Below are 12051 nucleotides of genomic sequence, written 5' to 3' on the forward strand. Positions count from 1 at the left end.
GTGTGTTAATTTGTATATATGTGGTAGTGTGAGTATACTGTGTATGTATATGTGTTAATGTGTATGCATGTGTTTACATGTGTACACTGTATATGTGTGCTTGTGTGTATGTAACATATTTGCCTGCTACATATATATATATATATATATATATATATATATATAATAGAACCAACCAGAAAATCCTGCGTTTGCCCCTGCCCTCAAAGCCGTGTGGCTTGGTGGGGGCACCCACAACTTAGTTACCCCAGGGCTCCCACAAGCCTTATTCCGGCCCTGCATGCGCCCATGCGCACTACGAGACACGAAGGGAGCAGGGAGATCTTAAAAAATCGCTCTTCGTACTCTGATAGCATGTATTTCCTATGGGGAAAGCTAACGGTTAAGTTACTGGAGACATGCTCCAAATACATTTAGTTTTCATAGCTTGATAAGTGGCACAATTGCATTGCCACTATACATTACATACTGTAGTATGGCAGTGGTGGTATGTTACGATCCTAACAATGCTGGAGATAGCTATGAAATCTCCTGCACTGGCTGCTTTATAAGCAGCTACGATACTTAGATTGGAGAAAATTATGCAGAAACTGATGTTTCCACATGATCATCTGGGTTGAAGACCTCGATCGGGAGGCCCTTGTGTACCATATCCTACTCCACACACTCAGCAACTTCAGTCTGTGATATTAAAGTGATCACATGCTTTGAATCAACCATTTAAAAAATATATAAAAAACAATAATAAAAACCCACAAGTGACATGTTTTCAACTGGATTGATCAACTTTTGAATGACTTGATAAGCCAGGTATGACCATTTTTATGATGTCCCAGTCTGCGTAGGGTTTAATTTTGCACATGAAATGCAATTAGAACTCATTATAGCTAATCTAAAAATACTGCATCTAGTTAAAATTTTTCGACAAACCGCAACTACTAGTAATTTTTTATCTTTGTGGCACAAACTAAGTAATGAGGGGAAGCGTCTGATTGGTTACTATGGTTTAGTGGAAAATCCCACCCCTCTTTGTAATGTTAGTTCATGAGTTGTAGAATGAGCAAGTGGCTGATGAGCCATAGTATGACCAAGTCCATATATCAGCCAGAGTATGAGCAAGTGGTTGATGAGCCTCAGTATGAGCAAGTGGTAGATGAGCAATAATATGAGCAAGTGGGTGATCAGCTGTAGTATGAGCAAGCGGTAGAAGAGCAATAGTATGAGCATGTGGTTGATGATCCATAGTATGAGCAAGTGGTGAATGAGCCTTAGTATGAGCAAGTGGTTGATGAGCCTCAATATGAGCAAGTGGTAGATGAGCAATAGTATGAGCAAGTGGTTGATGAGCCATAGTATGAGCAAGTGGCTGATGAGCCATAGTATGAGCAAGCGGTAGAAGAGCAATAGTATGAGCATGTGGTTGATGATCCATAGTATGAGCAAGTGGTGAATGAGCCTTAGTATGAGCAAGTGGTGATGAGCCGTAGTATGAGTAAGTGGTGGTGGATGAGTCATAGTATGAGCAAGTGGGTGATGAGTCGTAGTATGAGCAAGTGGTGGATGAGCCTTGGTATGAGCAAGTGGTGGATGAACCGTAGTATGAGCAAGTGGTGGATGAGCCGTAGTATGAGCAAGTGGTGGATTAGCCATAGTATGAGCAAGTGGTGGATGAGCCATAGAATGAGCAAGTTGTAGAACAGCCATGGTATGAGCAAGTTGTAGATCAGTTACAGTATGAACAAGTGGCTGATTAATTTTTATGTTTCTATTACAGTTTAGGGAGCGGCACTAAACTGAAAAAATAAGTTACATGTATATAATACACTCAAGTGACAAAAAAACACACATTTATCCCAGCTTCCATCCACCCTGAATGCTGTGGCAGCCTGGCAGGACTAGTTTCCACTCTCGTCTCAAGTCTGCCGCACCATTCTGCAAATCTCTACACTGGATCCCTACATCTTCCAGAATCTAATTTACTGACATTGACCTGCAATTTAGCAACAGCATCTCCTCATACATTTCAAACCTTATCTCAAAATACTATTCCGCCCTCTTAAATGTACCTCTGACCTGCACCTCATCTCTGCTAACCACTTCACTCCTGCCTACCAGACTTTTTCCTGATCTGTCTTCAGATCTTTAAGTGCTCTATAAAAACCTATCTTTATTCAATTTGGGGTAAAATGCCTTCAATAATATTGTTGTTGTTCAGTTTTACTTACTGTCATTCAAATTAATTGAGTTATTTACCCTACTGGTATTTAGATCAGCTGTTTGGATTTTAAAAAGTATGTTACCCATTCTACAAGCTGCATAGTCTAACTAGTGCTTTGCAATCACTCAGATCAGCTGTTTGGATTTTAAAAAGTATGTTACCCATTTCCATCTAGCAAGCAACATATTGTTCTTCCATTTCTGCATAATGGTATTTATTTCTGTTAGCAAAGATTTAGATGTAATGACTTGATTGTATTTTGTATTACCTGGGTGGGGGATGTTGTTCAGTGATGCCTAGTTTATGGTAGGATACTGCTTGTGTTTACACAAACCCAGTGCCAAATTTCTTCATTGAGTAGTTAGCATTTGTGCTCAGCTGTAGCATGTCTCAATCAGACTTTCTTTAAGTGTAGAATCAGTATAGAGGCAGCCGTGGATGTCGATGGCAGCCGTGTATTATAAGCACTAAGTGTGTTATAACACAAAGTGTAATTATATAACAGTTAAAAAAACAGTTGAACAAACATTGAACAACATCTACGACAAGGTAATTACAATATCATTCCTTACCAGTAATTTGTGTGTTGTACATTATTGAATGTATTGCAAAAATGTCTCAGATACTTCTATTAATGCTCTCACTCCATGGAATCATCTCTAAGACTACTACATCCTTTACTCTCCCTGCAGCTCATCCTTCTGTACATATTGCTGCCTCAGTACTTTCCTCTTCTCTTACAAACACATATGAGCTTTTAACTTATCTAAACACATTGACAATAACATCCACAACCTCTCGCCATAACAAACATTAAGTCAAATCCCACAAATATATTTATATCTCGCTCCTGTTGCTTCTATTAGCTGGTGACATATCTCCAAATCCAGGCCCAACCCACATGCCACACCCACAACGAACTATAAATCCAGCTAACCTCATAAACATTGCGTGCCTCCCTTCACCATCCAAGTCACTAAAATGTGCCTTATGGAATGCACGCTCTGTCTGCAACAAACTAACATCCATCCATGACCTCTTTATTTCAACTAACCTCAACCTTCTGGCAATAACAGAAACATGGCTCACACAATCAGACACTGTCTCCCCTGCTGCACTTTCACATGGTGACCTACACTTCTCACACACCTCCAGGCCTGGCAATTGTAAAGGAGGTGGGGTAGGAATATTACTCTCCCAATCTTTCACATTCACAGTTCTGCCACAGGTACCTTCACTCACATTTACATCATTTGAAGTACATTCTATCAGGACTTTCACCCCTTTCTCTCTGCAAGTTGCTGTTATCTATCGCCCGCCTGGGCCACCGCTAAAATTTCTGGAACATTTTTCAGCCTGGCTCCCTCACTTCCTATCCTCAGACATCTCCACCATCATTATGGGTGATTTCAATATCCCCATTGACAGTCCACAATCTCCTCATGCCTCCAAACTACTCTCTCTAACCTCCTCTCTTGGCCTCTCCCAATGGACTGACTCCTCTACTCATAAGGAGGGCCACTGCCTTGATCTTGTATTTACCAGACTATGCTCAGTTTCTGATTTCACTAATGCTCCTTTCCCTCTCTCAGATCACAATCTTATCACCTGCACACTTTCCTCCATTACATCAACCTCAATGTCAGTGAAATCAACCAAACCTCCTAAAACCCGCAGAAATATTAATGTGATTAACTTTCAACAACTATCTACCTCTCTACAACAACAACTCTCACCAATTTCTGCACTCACTTCTCCTGAGACTGCTGCATCACAGCTAAACCAGATTCTAGTAAAAGCCCTCGATGAAGTAGCTCCAGCTACCCATTACACTCCGCGTAGACTCAGACGTCAACCGTGGCATTCTAACTTAACAAGGCATCTACAAAAACTCTCACGTAAAGTAGAACGTCAGTGGCGAAAGTCTCGCACTCCAAGTGACTTCCTCACATATAAGTCTATCTACAACTCTTATCGTACTGCTCTGGACACTGCCAAGCAAATATATTTCCAATCTCTTATCTCTGCTGAAGCCTCTAACCCCAAGCGACTTTTTAATACATTTAAACTGCTTCTTACCCCTCCCTCACCCAAGCCACCTGCTACTATCTGTGCACAAGATCTTGCTTCCTATTTCAAGGACAAGATTGATAATATCCGAAATGAAATGTTATTCTCTTACTCAGCTAGTGACCTACTCAATTCCCTACCTGAACCCTCTGGCACATTCTCTTCATTTGACCCCACAAATGAAGATGAAGTATCTACACTCTTCTCATCCTCCTACTCTATTACCTCTCCTCTAGATCCTATACCCTCACAAATTAGTAAAGCTCTGTCTCCTGTGCTCATCCCAACCCTAACTAAAATCTGTAATCTCTCTCTTTCTACTGGCATCTTTCCATCACTGTTCAAGCATGCAGTGATTACTCCCATTCTGAAAAAACAAAATTCTGACCCTAACACTCTCTCTAATTACCGTCCTATCTCCCAGCTCCCATGCCCCTCCAAGCTACTGGAGAGACTTGTCTACACCCGCCTCACACACTTTCTTAACACCCACAACTTATTGGACCCACTTCAGTCTGGCTTCCGTTCCCAGCACTCCACAGAGACAGCACTGACTAAGGTAGTAAATGATTTGGTCACTGCCAAAGCTAAAGGCCATTACTCACTTCTAATTCTTCTAGATCTCTCTGCTGCTTTTGACACTGTTGACCACTCTCTTCTCGTACAAACATTACAATCCCTAGGTCTTAAGGACACAGCCCTTTCTTGGTTCTCTTCCTACCTATCTGATCGCTCTTTTTCTGTTCGTTTTTCTAATTCTGCCTCTTCTTCGCTACCTCTATCAGTTGGAGTACCGCAAGGCTCTGTCTTAGGTCCTTTGCTATTCTCAATCTATACCACCTCTCTTGGCAAACTAATCCGCTCTTTTGGATTTCAGTACCATCTGTATGCGGATGATACTCAAATCTACCTATCCTCTCCAGATTTATCACCATCTGTATTGGTCCGTGTCACTGAATGTATTTCTGCCATTTCATCTTGGATGTCATCTCGCTACCTGAAACTTAATATTTCTAAAACAGAATTAATTATACTTCCACCGTCCAATAACAGTTACCAATCTGATCTCTTTATCACTGTTGATAACTCAACAATCCACCCCACCCCACAAGCTCGCTGCCTTGGTGTCATCCTTGATTCTGAATTGTCCTTTGTTCCCCACATTCAATCTGTCTCAAAATCATGTTACAGACATCTAAAAAACATATACAAAATTCGACCATATCTCACACAAGACACTGCAAAAACTCTAATCCATTCACTCATTATTTCCCGCATTGACTATTGCAATAGTCTCCTTACTGGTCTTCCCAAAAACAGGCTATCGCCATTACAATCCATTATGAATGCAGCTGCGAGGCTTATCTTCCTTGCCAAACGTTCATCGTCTGCTGCCCCGCTCTGTCAGTCCCTCCATTGGTTGCCGGTTTTCTACCGTATTCAATACAAAATACTGTTACTTACACATAAGGCCATTAACCGAATTACACCAACATACATCTCTTCACTCATCTCAAAATATCTCCCAATCCGACCTCTCCGCTCAGCACAAGATCTGCGTCTCTCATCCCCATGCATTACTTGCTCCCATTTACGGTTACAGGACTTTCTTCGGGCTGCACCCACTCTATGGAATGCCTTACCACACACAATAAGACTTACCTCTACTCTTCAATCCTTCAAGCGTTCCCTGAAAACTCACCTCTTCAGACAAGCTTATCAGATTCCAGAACCGACCACATAACCTTCATAGCTTCCATGTCTTATCACATCCCCTCTCACAGTCCACACATAACCTCACATATTGTCTTTCTTTCACATACTCCTGACATTTTGCCGACATTCCTGAGCTCTGAGCACCAAGAAACTCTGCATTCTGGCCAGACCAAATTGCAATATATAGCAGCTATCCTTGTGTATCAATGCCTATTTCCCTATAGATTGTAAGCTTGCAAGCAGGGCCCTCTTACCTCTATGTCTGTCTGTTATTACCCTGTTTTGTTCTATCAATGTTTCCAATTGTAAAGCGCAACGGAATATGCTGCGCTATATAAGAAACTGTTAATAAATAAATAATAAAATAAATAAATATTTAATTGCAGATCTCTGTAATGCCCTAAATCCAAGAGAAATACCAAAACTACAGATGATAACCTGGTTAAAAAACTTGCAAAGCTAATTATGACCATCAGATGGAAACAGAGGGCCTGATTCAGACCCGCTCGCAAGCACACAGCGCTCGCAAGCGGGTTGATGGTCCCCGACTGCGCATGCGCCTCCTCTGGCGTGCGCATGCGCGAGACCCGTATTGCGACTGCAGCTCCGTCGCAACGGGTCTTGCTAAAAGACAGGGCGGCTGTTGATGTTGATTGACAGCTCGCCCCATTTTGTAGGCAGGGAGGGGGGTGGCTGGACAAACGCAGGCGTTCCCTTTGGAATGCCTGCCGTTTGTGGGCGGCCCTACTGACATCACTCGTGATGTCAGTAGTGGACTTCCTGCTCTATTGAAGCAGGAAGTCCACTCGGGCTTGCGAGTGCTGAGACCCTACCACAGGGTCTCCTCGCAAGCCCGATGGTCGCGATAATCTTGACCATCGCCAGGCCGCCCGCAAAAGCTGTGGGTGGTCAAAAAACAAAAACAAACCCTGCCCTGATTTAGAGCGAGCGCTCGCAAACAGCAAGTGCCTCTGAATCAGGCCCAGACTCCTTTCATTCAAACTTTACATTTACAGATGTGTCCCTACACATCTTTGCTGCAGTCGTTCTAAAATGCCCTCTCGCCGCGCTATGTCCTATGAGACTCTGCTAGCGCCGGGCGACTTTTTTTTGCCAAAAATGCTCTAAGTCACAATGCGATTAGGATGCACGAGCAGACTTTGCTGAATAATCTGATATGTGACTCTTGTATATCTGTGTGCGACTGAGCCTCTGAATCTGTATACAGTACGAGGTGCTACAATGTAGCGGCCGCAGCTTTCTTCATTCCCAGTTCCGTTGTGGTTCCTATACAGACTCATTCGCACACAGATATACAAGTGTCACATATCACATTAATCAGCACAGTCTGAGGGTGCGTCCTAGTCACATCTCATTGTGACTTAGATGTATTTTCGGCAAAATCATAAGCTCAACACTAGCAGAGCAGCACGGGACCTGGCGGCTCACTCACGCCAGGCACATCGCGCTGCGTGGCGTATTGAGGCTAGATGCATGAGGACACATCTGTATATAAATATATGTACTTTATAGACTAGGAGTTCTCAACTCCAGTCCTCTAGTGTCACCAGCAGGTCATGTTTTCTGGATTTCTTTAATCATGCACAGATGAGTTAATCTATGTTGCTGGGTTAGTAATTACCCCACCTGGGTCAGTAATTACCGTCCTGAAAACACGACCTGTTGGGAAAACGTGAGAGTTGAGGTTGAGAACCACTGGACTATACTAAGGCAGTATTCATATATACTAAATTTGTGTGTATATTGTATGCATATTGTAAATCTATATAAAAAATACAGTCTTTGTACTTCTGATTGTTACTTTATATTTTTTTACATTTGAAATACAATTCTAAAAGCTGTGGAATTAGCGTTTTTCTTTTTAATTTTTAATCTGTGATTTGTCAGAGAGATCATTTGCGTATTCAGTGAATCGGATGCACAAGACAATCAAGTAGTTTCTCCGTGGAGAACAAAATCATTGGAATTTTCCCCACTCTGTTTGGCACATGCTATGGCAAAGAGATGCAATACTCAATATAATTCTTTTTATGGCAAAGAGATGCAATACTCAATATAATTCTTTTTATGGCAAAGAGATGCAATACTCAATATAATTCTTTTTATGGCAAAGAGATGCAATACTCAATATAATTCTTTTTATGGCAAAGAGATGCAATACTCAATATAATTCTTTTTATGGCAAAGAGATGCAATACTCAATATAATTCTTTTTATGGCAGAGAGATGCAATACTCAATATAATTCTTTTTATGGCAAAGAGATGCAGTACTCAATATAATTCTTTTTATGGCAAAGAGATGCAATACTCAATATAATTCTTTTTCTTTGCAGGACCCAAAGCTACGGGAGCAGTTGGAAGTTGGGAATTTTGGCGGACGCTTGGAGTATCGAATGTTTACTATTGTCTATGGACCCGATCTGGTTAACATCTCATATCTCAACTTGGTGGCATATCAAGAAGAAATTGCAAAGGTAAATTTCTGACCTCGACCTGTATTTCAATGTACCAATTGACAGTTAGAACTTGAATATTGTAAAAGTACAACATCAATAAAATGTAGCTTAGTTCAATATATATTAAGTCTAAAATGTAAAGGCTCCCTTTATCTTTATTATCAGGACATCTCTGTTACCCAACAAATAATTTATGTGATTTGTGATTTTGACACATATGAAAATGGTCTGTCCCAGGCGCATTATAGGGGGAACTATCATTTTCACACAGTCATATTGTGAGTTGAAGCAATATTTGTGAGAATGCAGCCAATCAGTTCAATAGAAACCAGTGATGTCATAGAGGCAGAAGTTTGTGGAATGTAGGTGCACCCCATGAATCCAGAGGAGCTAATGACATCACTGATACACTTTTAATTACCTCCCATATTTTCCAATTAATTGTCCATCATATTAATATACGGTATATGTCATATACTATAGATAGATTAGATAGATTAGATAGATAGATAGATAGATAGATAGATAGATAGATAGATAGATAGATAGATAGATAGATAGATAGATAGATAGATAGATAGATAGATAGATAGATAGATACAGTGGTGGCCAAAATTGCGGACACTTTCAAATGTGAATCTTTTTCAACTTCAAATGCTTATAAAAACTGTTACACTTCATGCAGTGCAATGATTCATATATCAAATGAAAGGAAATGTAATGCTGAATTCAACACAATAAACAGAGGTTAAATATTTGCATTACAAGGGAAGTTATGCTGTGAAAACAACACTTAGGACAGTAACATCATAAGTACACAGGGATTTTCACCCTATCAGTATTTTGTTGGGTATCCTTTATTTTTCAAGACAGCAGCACAGCGACGTGGCATTGAGCCAACCAATGTTTGTAGCTCTTCCTTCTTTATTATGTGGTGCCATGAGACAATTATAGCCTCGATTAATTGTATTTTATTGGATGGACGCTTCAGATGTACCAGTTTTTTCAAACTGACCCACAAATGTTCTATGGGGTTCAGGTCTGGGCTGTTCCCTGGCCATCCCAGCACCTGTATGTCATTCTCCGTGAACCCCTTTTTTCATGTCCGTGCAGTGTGGCAGGTAGCTGAATCCTGCTGGAAAAAAACTGGGGCATTATCTGGAAAAAGATCCCTGATAGAAGGTAGAAGTTTTGGTTGTAGGATGGTGCCAATGTACTTTTTGATGTTCAGTGTGCCATCTATGACATAAAGGCGGCCTACAGCATCTGCTGTCATACATGCCCAGATCATAACACTTGTAGGATTCTTTGTTGTTGCTTGAATAAAATCTGGATGTACCTCTTCCCCGATGCGACGTCTCACACATTTTCTCCCATCACTACCAAATATCGATATCTTAGTTTCGTCACTCCATATCACTTGTTTCCACTGACCTTCTGTCCATGCAATGTGTTCTTTTGCCCACTGTATTAGTTTCTGCCGCTGCTTTTTATTCAGCAATGGCTTTTTTTGGGAATCCTACTCCGTTAGTCTTCTTGCACTGACAAAAACACCAGTTGCACTCAGTTCACTGCTAATGGCCGCAGATAACATCCATCTGTCCCTGATGCAAATTTGTTTTATTCTCCTATCATCAACAGCTGTTGTGCACTTTTTCCTGCCTTTTCGTTCTTTGTTTTGTATAGATTGTGTTTCCTGATAGCGTAAACAAAACTTACGTACTCCTGATGTTGTCACATTTCCACCAACTTCTCTCGCAGTTGCTGCATACGAAAGACCATTTTCACGTGACACCACAATCCTGGATCTCTTCCTGGGTGACCAGTCACCACTTTGCCTGGACGACATTGTTGTACTTATTTTTTACACCGTCAATAGCACTAAACAATACACACAAACATCCAACCGTAATTGCACTACAGTAACCAACTTTATTCTGCAAAATGAAACAGCCAATCTGACCTTTCCAACCTTTGAACATGACCTTGCACCTGCTCATAAACGACAGCTGATTGGTCCTCAGAATGACGATTCCGATTCGCTGGTAGTAGCTGTTACTACAATCCGCTTCTTGAATCTCACGCATCTGTGTTTCTTTGTCTGACTGAAAGTAGCATAACTTCCCTTGTAATGCAAATATTTGACCTCTGTTTATTGTGTTGAATTCAGCATTAAATTTCCTTCCATTTGATATATGAATCATTGCACTGTGCGAAGTGAAACAATTTTGGTGAGCATTCAAAGTTGAAAAACATTCAAATTTCAAAATGTGTCTGCAATTTTGGCCACCAGTGAAGATAGATAGATAGATAGATAGATAGATAGATAGATAGATACCGACATTCAGCTCCTTTTTTCTGGAAGGGGGTAGCCAGTCTTCTACGGCAGGGGGTGGCATAAAGTGGCAAAAGGGGGTTGGGTGCTTCGATGATGCAGCATTGGGGATGGAGCAGGGGGCGTGGCTGTGTGATTGCGGCAGTGACCCCGCCCCCTCTTCACCCTGCCGAGAATAACAGCATTGTGAAGCAGGATACGGGGCCACGTTGACGTGATTCAGCGCGAATCGCGCCAACGGTCTCCCCTGCTGCAGGGTTGTATGTATGGGGATGCAGGGTTGTCCGCCGCGATGTGGGGGATACAAGGTGGTGGCAGCAGGCCTGGAAATTTGCCTACTTTTCCGGGGGGCCTGGAGTTCCACCCGATTTTCGGGAGACTCCCTCCCATCCCGGGAGAGTAGGCATGTATGAGATAGATAGATGTAGATAGATGCATATATATATATATATATATAATTTGTTTAACATATATACAGTGGGGCAAAAAAGTATTTGGACAGCCACCGATTGTGCAAGTTGTTGCACTTTAAAAGATGAGAGAGGTCTGTAATTTCAATCATAGGTACACTTTAACTGTGAGAGACAGAATCAGAACAAAAAATTCCAGAAATCACATTGTATGATTTTTTATACAATTTATTTGTATATTCTTGCGGAAAATAAATATTTGGACACCTACCAACCAGCAAGAATTTGGGCTTTCTCAGACCTGTTACTTCTTCTTTAGGAAGCTCATCTATCCTTCACTCGTTACCTGTATTAATGGCACCTGTTTGAACTGGTTAACTGTATAAAAGACACCTGTCCATACCTTCAAACAGTCAGACTGCAACCTTTCCACCATGGCCAAAACCAGAGAGTTGTCTAAGGACACCAGGGACAAAATTGTAGACCTGCACAAGGCTGGGATGAGCTACTCGACAATAGGCAAGCAGCTTGGTGAGAAGAGATCAACTGTTGGCGCAATTATTAAAAAATGGAAGAAATACAAGATCACTGACAATCTCCCTCGACCAGGGCTCCATGCAAGATCTCACCTTGTGGGGTATCAATGATCTTGAGAACGGTGAGGGATCAGCCCAGAACTACACGGGGGGACAACAGTCACAAAGGTTACCAATAGTAACACACTACGTCGTCATGGATTCAAATCCTGCAGCACCCGAAAGGTCCCCCTGCTTAAGCCAGCACATGTCCAGGCCCGTCTAAAGTTTGCCCGTGACCATCTGGAT

At 41.5% G+C, this 12051-nt stretch overlaps 1 protein-coding gene across 3 annotated transcripts in view; it reads left to right on the forward strand.

Moving 5' to 3' along the window:
• PLCB1 (phospholipase C beta 1) overlaps nt 1-12051 on the forward strand; it is an 808463-nt gene that overhangs the window by 414377 nt on the left and 382035 nt on the right. For all 3 annotated transcript variants that reach the window (XM_088478043.1, XM_088478041.1, XM_088478042.1), the window contains exon 4: nt 8360-8500. In XM_088478043.1, the coding sequence (XP_088334169.1) occupies nt 8360-8500 (141 nt within the window). The remainder of the gene's footprint in view (nt 1-8359; nt 8501-12051) is intronic.

This window comes from Taudactylus pleione, unplaced genomic scaffold (genome assembly GCF_031769625.1).
Source record: "Taudactylus pleione unplaced genomic scaffold, aTauple2 ptg000206l, whole genome shotgun sequence".
In the NCBI taxonomy this organism is placed as follows: domain Eukaryota; kingdom Metazoa; phylum Chordata; class Amphibia; order Anura; family Myobatrachidae; genus Taudactylus; species Taudactylus pleione.